General features: G+C 37.2%; 1 protein-coding gene across 2 annotated transcripts in view; it reads right to left on the bottom strand.

The window, feature by feature from the left end:
- Positions 1-26,347, bottom strand: part of RNF115 (ring finger protein 115) — a 73,253-nt gene that overhangs the window by 29,392 nt on the left and 17,514 nt on the right. Inside the window, exons 2-5 of one of the 2 annotated variants that reach the window (XM_045776228.2) lie at positions 21,103-21,161; positions 20,167-20,218; positions 17,160-17,217; positions 2,050-2,261 (exon numbers count right to left, since the gene is read on the bottom strand). In XM_045776228.2, the coding sequence (XP_045632184.1) occupies positions 2,050-2,261; positions 17,160-17,217; positions 20,167-20,218; positions 21,103-21,112 (332 nt within the window). In that variant the 5' untranslated portion in view covers positions 21,113-21,161. The remainder of the gene's footprint in view (positions 1-2,049; positions 2,262-17,159; positions 17,218-20,166; positions 20,219-21,102; positions 21,162-26,347) is intronic. The other variant, XM_045776227.2, reaches the window with a different exon arrangement.

Consider the following 26,347-nt stretch of genomic DNA (forward strand, 5'->3'; position numbering starts at 1 on the left):
TACACAGTAAAAGCAAACTCCTCTCAGGAAATTTTACTGGAAAAGGAAGGAAATAGGATTGGGCAGTAACTAAAGCAATGGTTCTCAACTCTGGCTACAGTCAGAATAACCTCAGAAGTTTTTAAAAATTACCAGTGTTTAGATCTCACCCAGAATACTTGAATCAGAATCCTTGGGGACAGGGACAGGTATCAGGATTTTTAAAAATATCCTCAGTGACACTAATATACAGCCAGAGTTGAAAACCATGCTGCTAAAGTGTGGGGGGTGGGGGAGCAGCAAAGGGGAAAAAGGGAACAGGGATATGAAAACGGATGAAACTAAATCTCAGAAGAAATAGGTGAAGAATGAGTCAGAAACATGGGCTGATGGAGTTACTTTGAAAACAAAGGAAGGATACCTCATCTCAGGAGACTGGAAAGAGAAATAAATATTAATGTAGAAAAATCTGACCCAGGGTTTTTGGGAGTTCATGTCTGAGGCCCCAATTAGCTGCTAAGAATCAGCTACCAGATAGGAAATTTGGAGTGAAATTTGGCGGAAGTTCAAAATATTTCCTGAGGGGAATGCAAATTAAAAGACTAATCAAAAGCATTGACAGTCTAATGGAGATTAAATACACTTTGCCAGCTGCAGGGGCACCAATGAGCACATTAATGATTTTCCTCCAGCAGTATTCAGCCATCCCTTAGAAGCAAGGAAAAAGCAGACCACAGCACTGATCCAAAACTGGCCGTTTAGCGGGTGGGAGAAAATAAGTGCACAAGAGGTAAAACTGTAGATGAACTGTAGCTGAGTTCAACAATGAGGTCCATACCAGGTAGAGAAAGGAAAGTAATCTACATGCAGTTTAAACGGCACAGATTCGCCTCTCAGCAGCATACGTTATTACAATGGTCTTAAGATTTTTTGGCTTTTGTCCTAACAATCCCATTAAAGCAGATTTCCTATATCCTATTATTGCCCTAAGAAGAAACGTCTACAACTAACTTTGAAATTTGTAAGATATAATATGAACTAATGGACAACAGATGGATAGATATGTGATCAAGTATAGTCAGCTATTAATAGTAAAATCTAGAAGGTGTATGTACGTGAGGAAGTGTACGCTCTAGAACAGCACTGTCCAATAGGACTTTCTGAGATAATGGATATATTTGTTCTATAATCTGTGCTGTAAAATATGGTAACTACTAGCAATCTGTGGCTACTGAACCCTTGAAATGTGGCTACTGTGACGGAAGAAAATTTTGAGTTTTATTAAATTTTAATTAATTTAAATCGATATAACCCCATGTGCCTAGTGGCTGCCATGCAGCATTAGACTCAAACATCCCTGGATTCAAGTAAATCCTGGATCTACCACTGATCCAGGTTAATTTATTTCTCTAAGTCTTAGTTTATTCTTATATAAAATAAGAATAGCAATAGCACCTACCAGTTCATATGGATTAAATAAGCAGATAAAGCATGAAGTACAATCCTATGCATATGGCAAATGTTTTTTAAAATTAATGTTTATTATTCCTACAATATGGGCTCTATGAGATCAAGGGCCAGCATCTGTTTTGCTCACCACTGTAACCCCAATGTCTAACAGAAGTGTTCCAGCATAAAAGACATTCAATAAACATTTGTTGCATGAATGTTTTTACAGTCACAAGACTATATTTATTTTTTATTAAATTTCATATTAAGTCCATTGCTCCATCTGTCGAGATCTTTTTGAATCCTAATGTCAGCCAATATATTGGATATCCCTTTCAGTATCTTCTGATAAACAAATGTATCACCTATATATTAGTCTGAGACCTTAATAAAATTAACCAGAGACCTATATCATTAGTTTCAGCATTCTTTAGTTTATCATCATTTGTTAACTGGTAGCAGCTGAGAAGACACATTCAATTTAACTTCACCTTCATTCTGTTTATATATCACCATCTTGTCCATAAAGGTACAAAGTATGAGAATCTTATAAAGATTAGATTATGCCAGTAAGTCTTTCATTGAAGCTACCCTTAAAGAGAACTTAAAGAAAAAACTCACCCTTCAATAGCTGGGGATCTATCAGGACGAGTACTTCCTCTTGATCTGTATCTTCGAGTCATTGGCAGCCGTGGAGGCCGACTTGGTCCCCAGAAGTCAGTGTGAGTTTGGTGACCCCTCTCATTGGCTCTATTATCTTGGTCCAGTGGATTGCTACTTAGAAATGGTCTAAAATCTGGGAAAAACATCGTGTGGTCCAAATGCTCCCAGAGCTAGTAAAAACCAGAAATAAATAACACGTTACTGATTTCAAGATCAGAGGAAAGAAAAATTGGTAAGAATAAATACTGAAAAAAGAGGGGAAAAAATTTTTTTGTAAAAGTTTTTAACATTTTGAAACTCAGTAGCTCCAAACTAAAGAAGTGTATGTTTCCTTAATTTCATGGAGGAGTAAACAGATGTCTTTCAAGTGCATGTATGGTATGTGTGTGCAGGGGGGGGAGCTTACATACTGAGAAATTAATTTCCCTCATACAGAAACAAGCCAACAGCTGGACCCTTTCCTTAACACTGAGCTCATATCCACATGCCTCTGGCCAGTTTCCCCTTCTGAAGTAAAAACGTGAGCCAGACATGATCATGGACTTCTGTCCTAAGCACAATCACGTAGATCGTCGCATTTTTGTGCTTTGTCCCCAATAACATCCACATTTCTACTATATAATAATCTAAGATTTAAATAAAATGGATGGGGGCGCCTGGGTGGCTCAGTCGTTAAGCGTCTGCCTTGGGCTCAGGTCACAATCTCAGGGTCCTGGTATCAAGCCCTGCGTGGGGCTCCCTGCTCAGTGGGAAGCCTGCTTCTCCCTCTCCCTCTGCTTGTGTTCCCTTTCTCACTGTGTTTCTGTCAAATAAATAAAATATTCAAAAAAATTAAATAAAAAAATAATAAATAAATAAATAAAATGGATGTATTTACACACTTTTTTATTTATTTATTTATTTATTTATTTATTTATTTATTTATTTATTACAGATTTTATTTATTTATTTGACAGAGAGAGACAGCCAGTGAGAGAGGGAACACAGGCAGGGGGAGTGGGAGAGGAAGAAGCAGGCTCCCAGCAGAGGAGCCTGATGCGGGGCTCGATCCCAGAACATGGGGATCACACCCTGAGCCGAAGGCAGATGCTTAACGACTGAGCCATCCAGGCGCCCCTACACACTTTTTAAAGAGCATCATTACCACAAAGTGGATACAGAGGTCTACAAAATACTTCTATTATCTAGAAGCTGTGTCAGAAGGGGGCATTGTCAAAGCTGTGCCAAAGCAGTGCAGGAATGTTTGATAAGACCATTCTGTTGTACATATTTTATCACTAAAAGGGTGTTGCTGGGGGTGTGGGGAGAGGAGAGGGGGTGGTGTGTTTGGAATTATTTAACAAAGAGTGAATGGAAAAAACAAATCACCACTGAAATAATTTAAATTTTTTTTATCTGTACACCAGATATTTTACGAGTTCCATAGAATACTACTTATTTCACTCCATCCAACCAAGTACATAACCCCGGTTACATCCTGGTCTTTTCATTTTGAAGTCAATCAGAAAAACATATTATTTAACGTATATGTAATAGCAGGGACACAAAACTGCTCAGCACATGAACTTAGGTCTTAAAATCCTCACAGACCTTCTGCTCCAGACTGATCATTTCTTCCAGAGACCCATATTAACAACAGTCTCCTCTAGAAACATTCAGAGAAAGGGTTAGCAGCCCAGCTGCACATTAAAGCTGATGTGACCAGACCCCACTCTAGTCTCAAGGTAACATCCAATAACTTGTCAAATTGATTCTTGAAGTTAAGGAGTTTGTTTAGGTTTGTCAATAATGTTATTTTTTGCCATTTCTTTCCAGTTTACATTTTGCTTCTTGATTTTCAAAGATGTTTTCTCCCCCTTTAATTAAAATATACAATAAATATATTACAAAAATGTGAACGCAGAATATAAAATGTGAAATGCAATAGTCTCCATTCATTCAGCCATGACCAATCCCTACCCCTAACTCTACTCTCCTACTCAGAGGTTAATGTGGTGTGTAGAATTCTGTTCTTTAAATATCTTTGTGTACACGCACACACACATACACACACACACATACACACACTCTTTCATTCAACAAATACTTGTTGAGCACGTACTCTGTCCCAATCACTTTCTGGGAACTATTTAAGATACGGCAGTGAATAAGATGTTTAACAAAAAAAAAAAAAAAAAAAAAAGAACCTCCGCCCCAGTGGATTTCGGGAAGAGATACTATTGCTCCCTGCAAATGGAAAGCAAAGGAAACTGTAAATGTTAGGGATAAAAGCCATGGAGGAAAAAGAGGCTTGTACTGACTCAGAACACACAAAGTCCTATCATTCTTTTCAACAGCAGCATAACATGGATATTTCATATTTTATGTAGTCTCTTAACATTTTTATTATGATATCTAGTATTTGTTACATGTAAAACATAATGAGGTATAAGAAAATAAAATATATACCCACGTAACCATCTTTTAGTTCATATCACTAAAGCCACTGAAATCCTGTGTGTGTCCCTTCCTGCCCCAACCTCCAGTAACCACAACCCGTAATTTTTTATTATCCCCTTGCTTTTCTTTATAGTTTTACTAGAAATGTATATAACCCTAATAAAATGTGACTTATGAATTATGAAAGTGCCTTATGAAAGCACTTACTGTTTTGGCTGCACATGTTGGTGCATTCATTTTCACATACATTTTATACCACACTTTTTAAAATGTTTTCTCCTGTCAATAAACATCTAGATAGTTTTCACGCTTTTGCTATTACAAGAACATTCATACATGTGTCATCTGCTGCAGAGATAGCAAAGTCTCTCCATTTAGCAGTTTGTACAACTTTATATGGTCTATATATCTTCAATTTTACTAGGTAATGACAAATTTTTTTGCAAAGTAACTATCAATTCACACATCCACCAAGAGTTTGTACAAATCCTGGCAAGCACTAGATATCACAGGGCTTCTGTTTTTGTTTTTAGTTTTTACCAATCTGCTAGATAGAAAATGATATCTCATAAGGTTTTTGTTTCTGTTTTGTTGTTTCTGGTGTATAAGAATAAATAGGAGACTTTATTTAAAATGCATATTCTTTGGCCCCACTCCAGAAAGTAAATTCAATGGGCCTTCGGTGAGCCTGAAAGACTCCCATCAGCATTTCTTGTATGGAAGATCTATTAGCAATGAAATCCCTCAAATGTTGTTTATCGGGAATGTCTTAATTTCTCCTTCATTCTTGAAAGATACTTTGCCAGAGTTTGGTTTTTTCTAATTAAAAGACTTTATTTGAGAGAAAGAGTGCACAAGCGGAGGGGTGGGGGGAGGGCAGAGAGAGATGAAGAAGTAGACTCCCCATTCCCCACTGAGTGGAGAGCCATCAAGGGGCTGGATCTCGGAACCCAAGATCACAACCTGAGCCAAACAAAGGCAGACGCTTAAACAACCGAGCCACCCAGGCGCCCCACTTTTGCCAGATTTTGAATTCTTGGTTGGCAGTTTTTTCTTTCAGCGCTTTAAAATGTCATCGCTGCCTTCTAGCCTTCAATATTAACCGAACCTTGAATTCTTCTTCTAAGATTTTATTTATGTGACAGAGAGAGAGAGTACAAGTAGGGGGAGCGGCAGGCAGATGGAGAGGGAGAAGCAGGCTCGCCATTGAGCAGGTAGCCCAATGCAGGGCTCGATCCCAGGACCCTGGGATCATGACCTGAGCCGAAGACAGATGCTTAACCGACTGAGCCACCCAGGCACCCCCAACCTTGAATTCTTAGGACAAACACAAACTGGCTTATAATACATTGCTGTGTTCTATTTCTGGGGTTTCGGTGAATTTCTGCATCTATGTTCACAAGTGAATTGGCCTCTAATTTTCCTTTTGTGTACTATCCTTGTCTGGTTTTGCTATCAGGTTATCCTAGCCCCATAAAATATACTAGGAAGCATTCTTTTTCATATGGACATTCTGTAGCACAGAAATAGAATTACTGGGTATAAGCATTTAAAATTTTGTTAGATAATAATACCAAGCTACCCTCCAAAGGGCTATACCAATTTATACTCCTACCAGAGTATGAGAGCTTACATTCTCCCATTATCTTGCCAACACTGTTTTTTAATAATAACTTTTAAAAAACTTCTGACGTCCAATCAGATGAACACGAAATAATATGCACGCTAAACACATTAATAGGATTTCTCTGAATACTAGTGAAATAGAGCACCTTTTCATTTTAATTGCTATTTGTACTTCATATCATCAGACTTATTTCCCTTTCTAGTGACAGCCCCTGCTTTGGTAAAGGTCACTGGCTTCTAGTCTGAAAAGTGGTCTACAACCCACAGTTTTTCTTGACCCCAAATTCCAAACTAAATAAAACATATAAATATCGAAAACTGTACTTGCCTTTAATAAGTGAAAAAGTATTATCCCCTCCATGTTTTCCATCATCCAAATCACTTATATAAACCATAGGCAATTCCCTTACTATACGAATAAAGTTCCACAAAGTTTGCTCACAGAAAAGAACTCTCAAAGCAATCATTATAATTAACATAAAAACCAAGTATTTGAAAATTTTGACTAGAAGAAAAACCAAGTACCAGGATCACAATATCAATAATCTGCATCGATAATTATACACTTGTTATCACATCTAATACATGTAAAAATTCTGAAGGAACCCAAGATTAGAAGCAGCTGCAACACCAGCATGAGGCATTTTGCTACTTGCTTAGTAATTGAAAATTAGTGCAAACAAATAATAACAATCGATGTATTTGTCCCAAATAGTGCATGCTGGCCACAGAACAAAAGATAAAAAGTGCACCATGCAAATTTATACCAAATCAACACTAAAGAACAGCTTCGGGTCATCTACCTCTGAGCAGACTTAGAAAAGCATAAGAGAAAAAAAACAGCTCATCTATAAAACTGGGTATTCAGGACATGGCTTACGTATAAGTTAAACCAGAGAACACTATTATAAAGTTTTGTTGAAACATCCAAAAGATTCAGAGACCATTTATTTGACAAGTTTTACTTGAAAAACTGAAATGTTACTCTCAACGGAGGTAAAAAGACAATGCTTCTGAAAATACCTGTGCTGAAATATTTACAGATTTCAATATAAAAAGTAGGATGGACAATACTTTCCATTTAGGAGAATTTGCTATTAGCTAACCATGATCACATCGGCATCTCTTAAAATATTATGGTCTGTACCTCCAAAGTTAAACAGTTACCACAGGACCCAGCAATTTCATACCCAGTTATATATCTAAGAAAACATATATTCACACAAAAATTTATATTCCTCATTCATAACAGCTAAATAGTGTAAACAACCAATGCCCACCAACTGATGAGTGAATAAAGTGTAGTACTGTGTCCATACAACTGAAACATTATGTAGCCATAAAAAAAGAATAAAGTACTGATACATGTTACAGCATGGACGAACCTTGAAAACAATATGGTAAGCGAAAGAAATCAGTCACAAAGGTCACATAATGTATGATTTATATAAAATGTCCCAAATAGGCAAATCCACAGAGAAAATAGACCGGTGGTTACCTAGGGCTGGGGGAACCCTGGAGAAAAAAAAAAGAGTGACTACTAATGGATGCAGGGTTACTTCTGGGGGTGATAAAGACGTTTTAGAATTAGTAGGGATGGTAGTACACTGTGAATATACTAAAACCACTGAACTGTACACTTTAAAGGTTGAATTACAGGGTATATGAATTATATCTTTAAAAACACTATAGTCTTGGGTGGCTCAGTTGGTTGAAAACACCTGCCTTCGGCCCAGCTTATGATCTCAGGGTCCTGGGATCCAGCCCCACATCAGGCTCCCTGGGTTCTCTGCTCAGTGGGGAGTCTGCTTCTCCCTCTGTGCTCTCCCTCTCTAGTAAATAAACAAAATCTTAAAAAAAAAAAAAAAAACTACAGTCTCACAGAGATAAATCAATTGAGAGTACAATTTTGAAAAAGTTCACAAGCAACTTTATGAAAACATTAAATCAAGATAAAGAACACACCCATCACCTCTAAATGTTTTCTAGTGCCCCTAGGTAATCCCTTCCTCTTGCCCTAAACAACCACTAATCTTCCTGTGGTTTGCATTTCCTAGAATTTTATATTTTCTAGAATTTCATGTAAAAGCAACCATATTGTATGTACTCCGGCTTCTTTTACTCTATTATTTTGACATCCATTCATATTTTACATGTATCAATGGTCTATGCTGAGTAGTATTCCATACTATGACCATACCACAATTTGTCCACCCACAAACCTGTTGATGGGTTAATTTGGGTTGTTTCTAATTTTTAGCTATTAGAAATAAAGTTGCTATGAACATTTGTATACATATTTACATGTGCAGATACGTCTTTTAAAAAAAAGCCACTAATGTGTTTTCTAACGTGGCTGTACCATTTTTACATTCAATTTCAGTTGTTCCACAGCCTCGCCAGCAGTTAGTATGGTAAGTCTTTCAAATTTTAGCCCTTCAGATAGTTGTATAGTGGTATTTCATTGTGGTTTTAACTTGTATTTCCCTAATGATTAATGATGTTGAGCATTTCTCTTTTTTTGATGTTGAGCTTTTCTTTTTTTGAATGCTTATTTGCCATCTGTGTATCTTTTTTGGTGAAGCAAACCGCTCAAATCTTTTGTCATTCTCTAAAAATGGGTTGTTTTCTTATTATTTCCTTTTAAGAGTTCTCTATATAGTCTGGATACAACTCCTTTATGAGATAAATGATCTGAAAACATTTTCTACCAGACTGTGGCTTGTCCTTTCATTCTTATGAAGAAGAGTAGAAGCTTTTAATTCTGGTAAGTCCAATTTATCAATTTTTCCTTTTATGGGTCAGGCTTTTGGTGTCCTATCTAAGAAATCTTTGCCTAACCCAAGGTTATGAAGATTTTCTCCTGTGTTTTCTTCAAGGTATACAAAGTTTACATTTAGGTCTACTCTCCAGCTAATCTCTATATATGGTTTAAAGTAGGTATGTAAGCTCATATTGTACTGTGAATATCCAAATGTTTCAGCACATTTAAAAGACCATTCTTGTCCTCCTGGATTGCCTTTGTCCCTTTGTCAAAATCAGCTGGCAACAGTGTGTGCCTGTTTCTGAACTCTGGATATACTGTTCTTTCGATCTACCTTTGTGGCAGTACCACAGTCTTGATTACTATAGCTTTATAATAAGCTCCGAAATCAAGTATCATCAGTCCTCCAACTTTCTTCTTCTTTTTCAAAGAAGTTTTAGCTATTCTATACACCTTGCACTTCCATGTGAATTTTAAAATCTGCTTGTCAATTTCTACCAAAAAAAGTTGACTGGAATCTTTACTGGAATTACACTAAATTATAAATGACATCCCAACAATATGAAGTTGATCCTGAGTGGGACATATTTCTCCATTTATTTAGGTGTTCTTCAATTTCTCTAAGTAACATTTTGTAGTTCTCCATGTTCAGATCTTAAACATCTTTTCTCAGAAAGTATTTCATATTTGTATACTATCGTAAATTATTTTTTAACTTCAATTTCCAACTGTTGCTATTATGTAAAAATAATTGATTTTTGTATGTTTTTCTCATATCCTGTAACTTTTCTAGATTCACTAGTTCTAATAGCTTTCTTACAGATCCCATCAGGTTTTCAACATAAAAGATCATGCCAATTGTGAAGAGACAGTTTTATATCTTCCTTTCCAATCTGGATACCACTTACATCTGTCTGTCTCTACCTATCTCACCTTATTATACTGGCTAGAACCTCCAAAATGATGTTGAACACAAGTGATGAGAAAAGACATCCTGGTCTTGTTCCTGAACACTGTGTTTCACAATTATGATGTTAGTTGTAGGATTTTAGTAGATGTCCTTTGTCAGATAAAGGCTGTTCCCATCTATATTAGTTTGCTCAGAGTTTTTATCAAAAATTGATGTTAGGGACACCTGGGTGGCTCAGCTGGTCAGGCATCCGGCTCTTGATTTTAGCTCAGGTCATGATCTCAGGGCTGTGAGACTGAGCCCCAAGTTGGGCTCTGTGCTGGGCAGGGAGCCTGCTTAAGATTCTCTCCATCTCCCTCTGCCCCCCAGGCAAGCATGTGCTCTCTCTCTTAAAAAAAAAAAATTGATGTTCGATTTTGTCAAATGCTTTATCTGCATCCACTGAGATGACAGTACGGTTTTTGCTTTGTAGTGTACTATAGTGAGTTACGCTGTTTGATTTTTCAAATGTTGAACTAACATTCAAATTATTAACTAAACTTATACTCCTGAAATAAATCCCACTTGAGCATGATGTCTAACCCTTCTTATACACTGCTGGGTTGTATTTGCTAAAATTTTGTTTAGGATTTTCACACCTATGTTCATGAAGGGATACTGGTTCATAGTTTTCTGTTCTTGTAATATATCTGTCAGGTTTTAAGGGCCTAAGTTACTTTTATTTTTTAGAATTTTGGAGGGTTTTTTAGGTTTATTTATTTATTAAGTAATCTCTACATCCAACATGGGGTTCGAACTCACAAACCTGAAATCAATAGTCACATGCTCTTCCGACTGAGCCAACCAGGTCCCCCCTAGAATTTTATTTTTGAAAAATGTTTGAACACAATTGCTTAACAAGTCCAACAATGTAACAAAGCCAATTTTTTGGCCAATAAATAAATTTCCAAAAAATTATATAATTTTTATTATTTTTAGTGTAATTTTTCACAAAGTATCCCATTTTGGAAGATAATTATATGGTTATGATATTGTTATAAGGGCTATAGAAGCAGTCTACCTTTAATCTGCCATTGGTAGCAGAATTAAATGGCATTAGATCAGCAGCTCCAAACACCTCTTTATTTTGAACTGTGTGTGAACCCAAAAGGAGGCTAACTCTTAATCATTGGTTTTTAGATATTGGACACCTTAGGATCTTCATCCTAAGAAAAGCAGTAGCTCTTATTAACAAACAGGCAAAGAAGTGCAGGGGTCCCATTTACCATGGAAACAAAGCTTCTACTTAGAGGTAAATGGAAGGTGGAATAAAATTATTGCAAACCTAAAAGCTAAGAGGACAACTTAAAAGACCTATACTTCAAAAGGTCTGTCTCCAGGAAATAGATTTGTTCAATAAATTAGGCAAAAATTAGAGTAATTTTTTATTTTTTTTAAAGATTTTATTTATTTATTTGATGGCGAGAGAAACAGCCAGCGAGAGAGGGAACACAGGCAGGGGGAGTGGGAGAGGAAGAAGCAGGTTCCCAGCGGAAGAGCCTGATGTGGGGCTCAATCCCAGAATGCTGGGATCATGCCCTGAGCCGAAGGCAGACGCCTAATGACTGAGCCACCAGGCGCCCCTAGAGTAATTTTTTAAAAAGAATAATAAACGTTAGAATGATTACGAGGAGCAGAGAGGGTAACTGAAAGAAAAGTAAAAAACGTGCTCATCCTCAGATCAATTCAGGGGTGCTGAGAACATAAGACTTAAAAGTAAATGGAGGGATGCCTGGGTGGTTCAGTCAGTTAAGCATCTGCCTTCAGCTCAAGTCATGATCCCAGGGTCCTGGGATCGAGTCCCAAATTGGGCTTCTTGAAGCGGGGAGCCTGCTTCTCCCTCTGCCGCTCCCCCTGCTTGTGAATGCTTGCTCTCTCTCTCTGACAATAAATAAAATCTCTTTAAAAAAATAAAAATTAAAAAAAAAGTAAAAGTAAATGGAAATTCAGAGGTTTATAATATAACTGCCTAGGCAAGAAAGGATCCTCAAAAAGAAATCTCAAGACTACAGTTGCAACCATGGCAAATTCGTAAATTTTACCAAAATATAGAGCTCAAATGCCATTCACGAAGAAAAAATATGACGTAACCCCTATTATACCACTAATATAAACACTGCACCATAAAGAATCTCTTGAAAGGCACCTTTTCCCAAATGAGTTTAAATTTACAGGCCATGGACTCTGAGCAACTGGCACTCACTGAACAGAAAACTAACACGGCTGACACCAAGAATATTTTGTTTTGCCCTTTTTCCTTCAGTTACCATTAAGTTTGTGGTCTTTGCTAATTTGTGGCTATTGCTGTGAACTTAGTATGTACTCAACTATGGAGACAGAGTTATTTTTTCAACAACTGCGAAAAGCTCAGGAGTTTTACTTGACATTTCCAAACTGACTGGATGTGAAGCAGATAGCGTGAAATGAGCTCTTTTAAGTCTTCACACTAAAAAATGAGACACACGAAAGATTTGGTTGAATTAATTCAAACTTTAAGATTCAATCCAGGTTGCAACTGCTCAAAGAACCCAAACTCAACCTGGCATCTGAGTGCAAGCCCTCTGGCTGGGACTGAGAGGAATAGCAAACAGGTAAATGACGGTTAACCTGGGGAAGGACAGTTTAAAATCTTTAACTTCTTTTTACTAGATTGAATCATTTAAAATTGCCATTTTTGAGGGGCGCCTGGGTGGCTCTGTTGGTTGAGTGTCCACCGCTTGATTTAGGTTCAGGTCATGATCCCAGGGTTGTGAGATCAAGCCCCACGCTGGGCTCTGTGCTCAGTGGAGAGTCTGTTAGAGATTCTCTCTCTCTCTCTCTCTCTCTCTCTCTCTCTCCTTCCGCCCCTCTCTGTGCTAGCTAGTGCAAATGCATGCTCTCTCTAAAATAAATAAATCTCTTTAAAAAAACATAATAAAATTGACATTTTTGTAGGTCAAAAATAGTAGAATATCAACAACTGTATTTAGTTCAACGTAATTCACTTTACATTGTTCTTTATTATTTCAGAGCCTTCTCCACAGGTCCAAGGAGCACACACAAAAGAGCAGAGTTGGTACTGGAGACGAGTCCTTCTTCATGAAGGTAAAGGCAAAACTGCTCTCGCATATTACAATTTCCCCCAGCTGCCACAGTCACTACTCCCACACCCCTGCTAACTTCAGGCTTAAATGCCTAAACCCAAAGTGAAGAGGGAAGAATCAGAACTCTCATTTCCATCTCTGACCTCTTCATTCATTCCTCATTACTATTCTCTATCAGAGGAGTGATGTATCTGACTGGTGAGTGGCAAGAACCTAACATCTGCTGACTCACCATTCATCCAATCATTTCTCCAACAGATGGGGCTCACGTATGAGGAAGCCACAAATGCAAAAGAAATGGTTCTGAGTATGAATGCCTGCTCTGCAACCTCTCTTAGGTGAGTCATTCTATAGAGACTTAGGATGTCCATTTGGCCACAGATCAATTATGTTCTTCAATATGGTTGAATAAAGCTAAATTTTTATTTCCATCTGTCTGGCTTCTACATTTCTCAATGTGTTCTAGATTCAGGGGTGGAGGGAAGAGATACAATCAACAATGAACTATCACAGATAACCAGACATGTTTAACATAGGACAGCAGTTTAATAAACAAAGTACAGACAGGAAACAATATGAACTCATAAAATTTATAAGTCTTTTATCTACAAAGAAACAAAAAAAGATTTTTTACATAATTCGAAATAAATGTTAAAAAGCAGAACTACAATATGGTATACCATGTGAATGCCTCTGAAAAAAGTTATGAATCATGCAGGCAAAAAAGGTAAAACATTATGCAAAGAAAGAAATAAAGCTAAAATGATGAGAATACAGATTTTTCATTTTTTTTAAATCTTCATAATGTTGTTACAGTATCTTTCAGTACCAATGACTCAAGACAAAACCTGAAAGGAAATGTGTGGAGAAAAGGAGCTCCTGGAACAGTGGGACTCCGGATGTTTTTAATACCTTTTTATTTTCATTATAATGCTACATCATGTACCAAAAGAAATTCCATTTAAATAAATATAAATCAGACTGCTCAGAGGACCCTACCCTCTTGTGTATACCTGGGAGTTCTGTCTCCAGGACGCCATCTATCTTATTTTCTGCTAATCCGAGGCAGCAGCCACAGCCACTCTTATACTGAAGTGATCCATTTAGGAAAGCTGAGACTCTCAGATCAGATGTCTCACTGGTACCAGGTCATGGTCAGAAGCTTTCTAGTAATCAATGAAACCCTCAGGCAGCCAGGGGCTCAATTCCCCAGGTTACCACCAGGAACTTCAATACAGCAATGTCCTTCCTCTCTATAAACTGCTAGCAACAGTTTTACATTCATTCTCCACTGACCCTCACACAATACTGAAAACAAAGCTCCCTTTTAGCTGGCAACCTTCCTCCCACCCTCACTCCAACTTCACCCACTCTATCTCCCCACCTGAGATCCACTTAATAAAAAAATTTTAAAAATACTGATTTTGTTAAAAGTTTTGCTTGGACTAAGCCTCTTCTAACCTATCTAGTATTTTAAGAATTCAGTTACTAGTAAATGCTAATTATAGAAAATAACCTCTTCTTTGTACAAGGAACTCTGGCTGAAGAAAAACAGAACAAAATTCAGCATAGGCTTTTGCTGAAATTACAAACTAAAATATGGAAAAGAAAAATAACTTTGGTTTCTACTTACAATTTTCTAAGTGTTTTATCCAGGGACATAAATACAAAACCTTATAGCTTATGAATATTATTCTGAGATAATTTTTCTCACCTCACTGCATATCTGAATTCCATCTACCCTAAAAGACTCCAATACTCATGGAGTTAAGGTGTCTTGTTTTAACCTCCCCATGAAGGAGTTTTACCTTTACCCTGAAGTTTTAATAATAGTTAAAATGTATTAAAACTCACTGCATGGCAGGCACATTGGCCCACATACCTAGCATGTGTTAATTCATTTAAACCTCACAACCCTATGAGGTAGATATTATATTCCCCAATTCACAGACAAAGAAACAGAAGCACAAAGAGATTCTAAGTTATTTTGCCCAGGTTACATAGCCAGTTAAGTGGTAGACCCAGGATTTGAACTCAGGCAATCTTGTTCCAGGCATACTACTACATCATTTGACCTCTCTCCTCCTAAATGCTTTAGTCTTCCCAGAGGCTGCAGCCTACCAATCTCTCCCTTCTACTGTACTTGTTACATTCACCCCACAATAAGCTTATCACACTCTCTGTATACTCTTTGTTGTTTTCTTATTCACTTCATATGTGTTTGCACTAGTTCCCCAACTAAATTATATGTTCCTTGCAGGCAAGGCAACCATGATGTTTGCTTCTTGTCCCTACTTCCAGCAGAATGCTGTGTATAAAACATTCATCTAAGAAGTTGATTGATTTAAATCCCTGGCAACTTCTGTATCATAAAGACAGATTTTTTTTCTATTTTTTAAATGCAAAATATCATTAAAAAGGAGCAAACTGGCATACTCAGGCATGATGACAAGGGAACTCTACAGAAGGAAAACTGGGCATAATCTTGCCCTTGCTATAAACCCTATGGGACATGAAGCCACAGGCCATGATTCAGCAAAATTACTTTAACACCTGAAGGATAGCTCATGCCATCAGTGACAGAATTAGCATTACTAAAGTTAGGAAAATGACTACCTATATTTATTTTTCTTTTTAATGAATCTCCCCTGGTGAGTCATATCTGTAAAACTGACAGACCAATGTTTTTCCATTTCCTAAGAGAACTAACATTTAAAGAAAATCAGATGAAGTTCCTTCAGCATATGTATAATCAGAAAGTGACAATCCGTGTTATCAGGAATAGCACACACAGGGAAATACATACTAAAGTCAAAAGGCTTCCAGGCTTGCAAGCATAATGAATTTTAAATAATGCTTTTCAATCCATCAAAATGAGAAAATAAAAATGGGAATTCAAAGACATGAAAAAGCACACTCTAAGCGGCCCACATACTAAAGCACTTCAGAGTTAACCAAAAAACTTAAAACTGGATATTAAGAAGTACACGGATCATATGTAAAAGAAAATACCCTTAGTAAAACAGGAATTTTACTCAAACATTTTGTCAAGCTTCTTGACTAAAATTCTAACAACATAAAAATATGGGGGACTACAAGTCTTAAGTTAATTTTCAAAGGATAAAGGAGAGAACTTTAGGGTTTTAAGGGCTTCTTACTGAAAACCAATTGTCTAATGCACTACTAATAGTTTTACTTTACACACAAATAAATATCAAAAAATTTTGCTAGCTTTCTAGGCAGCTGAGATAATCTCTGGAAAAGGCTAATGTGATCCTGAAACACACACACACAAATTGTGATTATAGGATTTAATTTTTTTTCTTTTAGCATCTGTTAGCTTTCTAAAACCAACCAAGTTGTGCGGCAATAGAAGCAAAACAAACCAGTGTTTCTTGTAGGATGAGATAGATGGTGTGTCTTTTATGGGGTATAGTCTCTAAATGATTAAAAACAGAGCATTCAATGCCACTTACTTGTACACTTAAAAATGGTTAAAATGGTCCAAAAAAAACTAAACAAGAGATTTTAAGTCAATGAATGAAATGAAAAAGAAAATTACTCTGAATTTAATGTAAAATGGTATTCCAAGATGCAAACTAATGCCTCATTTTCAAATCATAGTTAAGATTTTTTTTCCCCAAAACTATGGATGATACATTACATAGAGAATTGGAAATTAATCATAGGTCCCACCTTGAGATCTGGGAGGCAAGTAAATGCCATAGCTTAATCTGGTCCCCAATTCCAATCATACCAAACCACCATGTTCATTAGAGGCTATCTCTAAAAACCAGTACCTCTGTGTAAAGCTGAATGGTGACTTCAATTACAACTCATTCTGGCCTGCTCTTTACTTGGCTATCACACCACCAAAGCAGAGTCTGTAGCACTCTTATTTCACAAACAACACAAGCTTTTTTCTCTCTCACACCATATACACAATTAAGGAAGTAGAACACAGAATTGAAAACAACACTAGGTTTAAAACAGCACAGACCAAGAGGTTAGTCTCTTTATCAAGGGTTTACCAAAAGTACATGCAAAAGGCCCAACTACTAAAAACATAAATCTTTCTAAGGGTTACTCCTGCCCACATTTTTCTTATACATTCAGATGTTTTGCTGCACTGGGAGGTGAAAATCTGTCATCGTTTTAACATCTACCTACTATCTATAGAATCCCTACATGCCAAAGGAAAGCTTACCTCTGCAAAATGTGTTGATGTGCTATTGTCTATCCGGCTGCCACCACCACCTAAAAAACTGAAGAGAAAAAGGAATGAGTACGGATTCTATTCCTAGGAACAAGCTTCCCTCCCAGAAGCTAAATATAGAATGGTACAATGAGAACAAAACCCAATAAGGAAAAATAACTCATCCCAATGTGACACCTACAAAGGAAATTATGAAGAACTGGCATGTGGATTAATCTATGAAAAATATTATAACAAACTACAAAATCAAGTATAAACCAAGTGAAAAACGAAAGAGGGACCACCACAGAGTAGGAAAAAGGAACAACAGCCAGCAACGCAATTCAAATTTGACCAAGCAAGAGAAGAAAAACATTTATTCTCAAGGAGGCAAAGAAATAAAACAAGATTCTCAAAATAATGTTTTGCTAAAAAATCATGCAACCACCAGATGAACACGACATTTGAGCCTACTTGGGAATGATTAAATATAGTACTACAAGGGGTCTGGTACTATAGTTAGCACATTATAAAAGATCTCAATAAATATTTTTTTTTCTTCTTTTGATAGTTTATCCTATTCTTTGATTATCCTACCCATCCTTCAGGGCCCATCTCAAATGCTACCCCCTCCATTAAGTCTTTTCTGAACTCACCAACCAAATGAGGATCCACACCTCTCTGCACTGACTCTAAATTCTACCTTATTATAAATATCTAGAATTTATCTCATCCACTTCTAACCCTCTCCCTCCTTTCATAAATATAAATTCAGGCACCTAGGTGGCTCAGTCCGTTAAGCGTCTGCCTTCAGCTCAGGTCACGATCCCAGGGTCCTGAGATGGAATCCCACGGCAGGCTCCCTGCTCAGTGGGGAGTCTGCTTCTCCCTCTCCCTCTGCCCCTCCCCCCCAGCTCATTCACTCTCTCTAATAAATAAATAAAATCTTAAAAGACATATATATATATAAATTTAGAGGGTAAAGGTTATGTTAATACCACAAATACATATGAAGTGTTTCTTGTGTGTTAGACATTACACAGGGCACTCATCACTTTTGAAAAACCCTGCAACGTCATATCATATATTGATAACTGGAAAATAAAAATTGTTTAATTAATATTGAATGTGTAAACAGGGGTGGCTGGCTGACTCAGTCAGTCGAGCATGTGACTCTTGACCTCAGGACTGTAAGTTCGAGCCCCACACTGGGTGTAGAAATTACTTAAAAAAAAAAAAAAGATGTATAAGTAATAAAGTAACTATTTCTGACGACTGGGGAGAAATATTAGATCCCATGGTCCCCATGAAATCTGCAAAAAAAGAGAGGAAAATGGCTAACATTTTGTGGGGAAAGGAACGGAAAGAATCCTAAGAACTACTAGGTATCACTTACTTCAAGAGACACAAGCCTATGAACATGTACACACACTCATCCCAAATACAAGCCTACAAACTACTACAGATAGCTTTCATTTTCAGAACACCAATTCAGGCATTGCACTCAGCCAATTAAGGAAACAAACACACTTTGGTTAGTCTGAAACCAAAAGTGAGAAAGCAAAGCTAATGCCATTTTCTATGTAGTCATGCTCAGGCCTTATTCACTAATTAGAAACCATTTAACACTTGCATTTGTTTCAGAAGTTAAGAACACTTCAAATGTAGAACAAGCCCAGAAGTACTGGTACATTTATGCTAATAAGTAAAAAATTCAACTACCATTGTGTACCCATTTTATTGCTCAAGCTAGACAGGCTTCCCGAGCCTTCCTGCCTTTACTACATTGTTCCAGGGATTCAAATATCCTTGGTAATTAAAGCTATCGACTCTATCTTTTATAGTTCTGCTCCCCCTGAAACTTCCTCAGCATTCCCTTTCCTTAAAATTCCTCCATATTTTAAGAGTGACAGCTAATCATAGAGAAGAGATAATAAAAACAACCACATTGTTCTGAGAGATGTTACAAAGCTTAAGAAAACTTACAAGATGCCCCTCTGATCAATGTCTAGTGGCATATGGAGCCCATTATCCAATATTTACATGTAAGGACCTCCTATCATTAATTTTTACCACCCCCTACTTACCATTGTAATCGTTATGTATTCAAAACTCAACAAATGTTTATGAACTCAATAGAAAGGGAATACCATGCTACCTCTAAGATACTGATTCTAAGAAAAAGATTTCTTGGGGCGCCTGGGTGGCACAGCGGTTAAGCGTCTGCCTTCCGCTCAGGGCGTGATCCCGGCGTTATGGGATCGAGCCCCACATCAGGCTCCTCCGCTAGGAGCCTGCTTCTTCCTCTCCCACTCCCCCTGCTTGTGTTCCCTCTCTCGCTGGCTGTCTCTATCTCTGTCAAATAAATAAATAAAATCTTTAAAAAAAAAAAAAAAGAAAAGAAAAAGATTTCTTCAACCATTTAAAACGCCGATCTTTCAAAAGACATATAATCTGTACATTTGAGTTTTGCACTAATAGCACCTGTACTAACAGTACTAAAGGATAATCTTTGACCTACAAAGGCACAAATAAAAGAATTAAATCAAGTGAAAGCAGGATCCATAAAATTCATAGTTCCCTTCTAAAAAAAGACTCATCCTGCAAGTCACTATCTGCATTTATAACCATACTTTGTACACAGGGCTAAAGAAACCAGGATTACTACTTAAAAACTTAGGAAAAAAATAAGCCCCTTAATTGCCTCCCAACAACCAATATGCTCTTTATTTAACACATGCAGAGCACAAGTGTTTGCAGTAAGTATTTGATGCTATTATAACAGCACAAATAAAAAGCTGCCCCCAAGTTAGCATGCTATTCACACAAAATTGCTCTTTTCGCTGTCATGCTAATCTTACAGGTTTAGAGCTGGTATGGTATTATTTAAAACCAAGATTATTAGATCTCCATGTAAGTGTACCAAACTTGATCCCATGCCATATACTGCCCCAGAAGCTCCAGTTCATTTATATATATGATTATCACTCATTAATAAAGTTAAACTAATAGTACATACTGTAAAATGTGTAGTTTTTCCTGGTTGTGGAAGGGACCTTCAACTTTAGAGTCTGCCAACAGCAACAGTAAAGGAATTATTTACTGCCATTAAAATCTCCAAAGTCACTCCAAGATTAAAAGAAACTTCAGATTACAAATTCTTTTTATCCAGTCAGTATTTCTTCAATTGTCCAACCAAATTATCTAACCACGTAGCCACAAAAGAACAAATGTACCATTATGTTTACCCAAAAAAGGCCATCCTACCAATGCTATTCTACTTTTTATTAAGTTTTTATAGTTTTATTCATATCAACCAAGAAGTAATATAAAATACTGTCACTTTCAGAGATAGTTCCCTTTTTTATAGGCTTTGTATCTTTAGTAAGACCAATGAGTGCCAATTTCAAGCACTATGAACCCAATTAATATCACAGCGATAAGATGGTGTAAGTCTGACTGCAATAATTTTAGTAAGAGCAAGGATCCTAAGGCTTCCTCAAAGCAGAGTAATGACTCAGTTTCCCTAGCTAGACCAGACTGTTTACTTGATTAGATATCTTTGTCAGAAGTCGCTCCCAAGCCGACCAAAGAGGTGTAACAGCAATCTACCTTCAGGCAACAGAGTGGTCACTAAAAACCACCCAATAATCTGAAAGGACACCAAGGACTCAGAAAATAAATGAAAATTTACCAGATTTACTCTGATATGAATACAGAGGTTTCAAAGGAATGCCACACATAATCAGAAGCAGTGGATCTCATCACACCCATTATCACATCACATCCCAAATTTTCCCATTTTTATTACCCTTCCCTCTTCTTCCTTCCCTCCCCCCCTCCCACTCATCAGAGAGCATGAGTTATAAAACAAATTTCTTTCTATTTATTCAGTCGATGCTGACAATCATTTTGATAACAGAATGCCTGATTTATTCATGAGCTTGTACAATACCTGGAATCATCTGTCACTTCTTCAATAAAGCCTGATTCACATCTGGGACAAATATATTCCTAAAAAAGAAAGGAAGAAATAAATAAAAGTCTTTCATTAGATTAGTCTTTCCTGTAGTTTGAGTAAAATGCAGTATACAAGCTGATGCGATGAAATGTTACATGTACTTGCTGACTCCAAGGATAGTTTTTTTATTACACTCTGGCACATAAAGAATTCCATAAGAAGTTTGCAGAATGGCTTCATAAGAGATTCCCCCCAAGAGCTCCCAGTGAGGGGGAGAATGTCAGATTTTTGTTTTTTAATTTGGGTTGATTTTTTAAAAACTGGAATAAATTCATGATCTAATTTTCTCTTCAAATTTAATGAAAAATCTCCACTAGTTATCAGAGCAGTTTAAGATTATAAAATTGATGGGTAAAAAACTGCTATTTTCTACTATATACATGTAGAAGACACAAACTGAATCACAGTATGAATCAATTGGTAGACTAGGAATTTACAATTAAGTTTTACAATATTTCTAATCTATTTTTTGACTACCAATGGTTCCAAATAAAACGTAGTATTCTCAGGTATTTAACAGAAATGTTAATTCAAATAACTGGACCAATTCCATTAAATCAGCTTCTATTTCCTTCAGTACCATGAATCTTTCTTTTAAATAAATATCAAGCATTAGTACTGATAAGGAAGAATACACTTGGGGGCGCTTGGGTGGCTCAGTCGCTTAACTGTCTGCCATAGGCTCAGGTCATGATCCCAGGGTCCTGGGATCAAGGACCAGCTCCCTGCTCAGCTCACGGGGGAGTCTGTTTCTCCCTCTGCCCCTCCCCCCACTCATGCTCGCTCGCTCTATCGAATAAATAAATAAAATATTTTAAAAAAGAAAAAAGAAAAAGAAAGAATACACTTTAATAAGGGTGCCTGGGTGGCTCAGTCAGTTAAGCATTTGACTCTCGATTTCAGCTCAAGTCATGATCTCAGGGCGATGAGATCAAGCCCCCAGTCGGGCTCCACACTCTGCATGGAGTCTGCTCAAGTTTCTCTCCCTCTGCCCTTCCCCCAGATCACACGCACGTGCTCACAACCTCTCTCTCAAATAAGTAAATATTAAAAAAAAAAAAAAATACACTTTAGAGACTGTCTTATCATACTTCTATTTTTTTACCATCCTAAAGTATTTCTTTTATTTACCATCCACCTATCATAGTTTTTAAAAATATATTTTAACTACCTATTAAAACAGACCTGGAAAGACATTTTCAACTATTTATCTCCCCGTATTCTCTAAACCCTAAATAAGCTTTGTCTTATCAGAAAGTGATGTAAGCCGTATTTAGCTAGTCAAAGACAGTCAGAATGGTAACTCAAACATTCAAGTGCTTTCTTAAAAGAGATAAAGAGGGGCTTCTGGGTGGCACAGTCGGTTAAGTGTCTGACTCTTGGTCTCAGCTCAGGTCATGATCTCAGGACCTTAGGATCAAGCCCTACATCAGGGTCCAAGCTCAGCCAGGAGCCTGCTTAAGATTCTCTCTACCGGGGGCGCCTGGGTGGCTTAAGTCCGTTGGGCATCTGCCTTCGGCTCAGGTCATCATCCCAGAGTCCTGGGATCGAGCCCCAAGTTGAGCTCCCTGCTCAGCAGAAAGTCTGCTTCTCACCTGTCCTTCTGCCCCTCCTCCCCAACTCACGCTCTCTTGCTCTCTCTCTCGCTCTCGCTCTCACTCTTGCTGTATCTCAAATAAATAAAATCTTTAAAAAATAAAGTTTCTTAAGGAAAAAAGAGATTCTCTCCCTCTGCCCCTCCCCCTGCTCGTTCTCTCTCTCTAAATAAGGAAATATATAAATCTTTAAAAAAAAAGAAAACCAAAGAGATATAAAGAAAAAATGACCAATCCCTTCCATTAAGGAGATTAGTTCAGTGAGGATACAGTCAATCCAAGAAACAGTAAAATTTAATAAAATAATTGCTATAATTAATGCACAACTGGGAATATAAGGTAGGCCAGGGAAGGCTTTCTCTGAAACACTGACTTTAATTATTAGTCTGTTTGCTCCATGAAAAAGGAAATTACGGGCTAAGGATCATAACAATAGAATGTAACATGCATGGAAGTTGGAGGTGAGTGGTATAATGAGTGTCAATAGGCAGGCAGGGACCAGATTGTGGAAAACTCAGATTTACCATGAACTTTAACCTATGAATCAGAAGCTCTGAAGCTTTTTTCTCTGCTATGCACATGAAGGCTGAGAAACACTCATAACAGGCATACTGTATACTCCAGAAATAAAATAATCTGGAGACCATATAAATCCTTGAGCCCCCCCCTTGCTCTTTCAATCCCCCACCCTCCCAGGTAGCAGTAACTCCATCCCTTTTTCTCCCACTAAGAAAGTTTGAGTACCAATGAGATTGATTTTAGAAGGCTAACCCTAAACCTATTCTAAAGTCTAATGTTAAAAAGAAAAAGGAATCAATTACAAAGTGTTGTAATTTGTCACAATTATAGGCACTGAGCCCTAGGATTCCCTCCCTCTCGCTCTTTCCCACTGCTTTAAATACCCCTATATCGAACAACTCCCAAATGTGTATCTCCAACCAGACCATGTTTCTGAACACTCTTTCTCTCTCTTACTTACACACACAAACACACACACGCATACCCTCAAGATGTGGCATACACACCGGTTCGCTGATGCTGGAAACCTGGGAGTCATTCGGGACACCTCCCTCTCCACTATCTTCCAACACAGACCATCGAATCCGGCACTCCTAGCTCAAACATGTTTCTCAAATCTACTCCTTGCCCACTGCCACACAATCTTAACCCAAGCCAGCAGTGACCTTAGACACTGAAATACCTTCCCTCTTAAGTGTCATCCCACTTTTCTTCTAGCCTTTTCCTTATCTCTTCTGCATACTGAAGTCAGAATGATCTTTTTTAAAACATAAAAATGGACCATGTCATTTCCCAGCTTAAAACCTTTCAACTACCTCCCAAAACACCTCATATAAAATCAAACTCTTAAACATGACCTACAACGCCCTGATTCAGCTGATCTCTATTCAACTGGCCCACATCACTTCATGCTACTCTCCCTCCTTCAGTACATTCCAGCTACACGGGCCCTCTTTCAATTTTTCTGACTCGTCAAGCTCATCATGCCTCTCAGCTTCCATATATACTGCTTCTATAACTGAAACACTATTCCCTAATTTTGTGAATGACAAGGAACTTCTAATCCTTTAGCCTCCATTTTAATGTCATGTTCAGAGAGTCCTTCTTTCATCATGCAATCTAAAGTGGTTTCTTCCCATTCTTTTCTTTTTTTATTGAAGAATACATAAGATATTGTATTGGTTTCAGGTGTACAACATAATGATTCAATATTTATAAACACTATGAAATGATCACAGTAAGTGTAGTTATCGCCTGTCACCAAAGTTGTTACCATATTATTGACTATATTCCCTATGTTGGATTTTTCATCCCCATGACTGACTTATTTTATAACTGTAAGACTGCACCTCTTAATCCCTTTTACCTATTTCGCCCATCTTCTGATCCCCTATTACTTTCTTCTACAGCACCTCGATCATTACTTTATAGCACTTATCACAATTTCTATGTTTTTTAATGTCTGTCTCCATTCAGTAAGCTTTAAGTTTCATAAAAGGTGCAGATCTGTGATGTTTACTGCTATATGCCTAGAACAGATACGTGTTTGATAAATATTTACTGACTACATGAACATGAAATTACTTGTCATATACTTCACAATTAAAGAATCAAAGTGCCAGAATCTGATATAATCAGAAACAGGCAGGGTGGGAGTAAAGAAATAAAAGAGTTGAAAACAAGAAGTTATGGCTGGATCATAAGATAGAGCTTAAGAGGTTTCAGAGGAAGAACTGTTCTGGATGATCACAAAGTCCAAGATATACCTATGGGAGTAGGTGGCTAAAATGGAGTAGGGATGAAGGTCTTTGGAGTTAAAGGGTCATTTACAGTGATACTGAACTTCCAAAATGATGTTAAGAGGTGTGGTGGAGAAAAAATTCAAAAGCAATTATAACAATTGGGAAGACAAAAAAAGACTCTGAAGCAAGAATCATGCTGATTTAGAGTAGAGAAATGTACAAGTCTTCTCATCATGATCCCAGGCACAGTTCTAAGAACCTGTGTGTCAGCCACCACAGCTCCTTCAACAGAACAGGACACTTCAGAGGTATAAACCAAATTGTAGAAGTACTATGGAGTCCCTCCTATCCCTAGGTACTACTTCCACAATCAAACCTTCCTAAGGAGAACCAAAATTCTTTCCAAATGTTTTGTAAATTATTCTTGATAAAAGTAGCTAATCATAAAACATACAGATCTCTCAGCTGTGAATTATCTCTCCTGCAATCAACATTACAGAACATACAGAGTACTTCACAGAATTCATAAGGTCGAAATTCTTTAATTATCAAATTTAAAAAAATGCTCACTTGTCTCTTACATACTTCAGTAGTCTGATCTTAGAACAAAGGTCTGTTCTTAGAAAATTACCTCACTTCCTTTCTCTTAGAGGGCTGAAAAACCCAAAATAACATTCTGAAGATGCTATAGTTCCAGTGTCTAGATTTTCTTCTAAAGGCTTGATAGCACTCAACTTACTACTGCCATTTTTCTTCTCAATTCACACTAGTCACTACTCTTACTGACTTCCAGCTACATCAAGGGTTCCACTCCTTCACTCTTAAGACTCAAAAATTTTAACAATCGCTTCAAACTAATCTGGAGACATGACACTGGCTTAGGGTGGAGATGAATGAAATAAGACTGGCTTAAGTTCATAATTATTAAAGCTGGGTACATGTGGGCTTCTTATACTATTCTATTTTTTATATGTTTAAAATTTTCCATCATAAAGTTTTTTGTTTTAAGTTGTATCAGTCTGAGAAACATAGGTCAGGAAAATGTACTAAATAAACTATGACCCAAAGTAAAAGTAGATTAGTAATAATCTATTATGTTGGAGAATTACTGGATAAGAGTACTTATATTTATGAAACATCTATGATTTCTCTTAACCACTCCATAAAGTGAATACTGTTCTTTCTATTTTACAGATAAAAACGTGAAGTAAGTTGTCTGTGGCAAATCTGATTTTCCAAAGGTGGCCCCAACAAAACCTTCCAATCCACATGCTCTTTTTTTTTTAAAGACTTATTTGAGAGAGAGGGGGAGAGAATCCTGAA

The sequence above is a fragment of the Ursus americanus genome, chromosome 12, assembly GCF_024610735.1.
Source record: "Ursus americanus isolate L20-20 chromosome 12, mUrsAme1.1.p, whole genome shotgun sequence".
Taxonomy (NCBI): Eukaryota; Metazoa; Chordata; class Mammalia; order Carnivora; family Ursidae; genus Ursus; species Ursus americanus.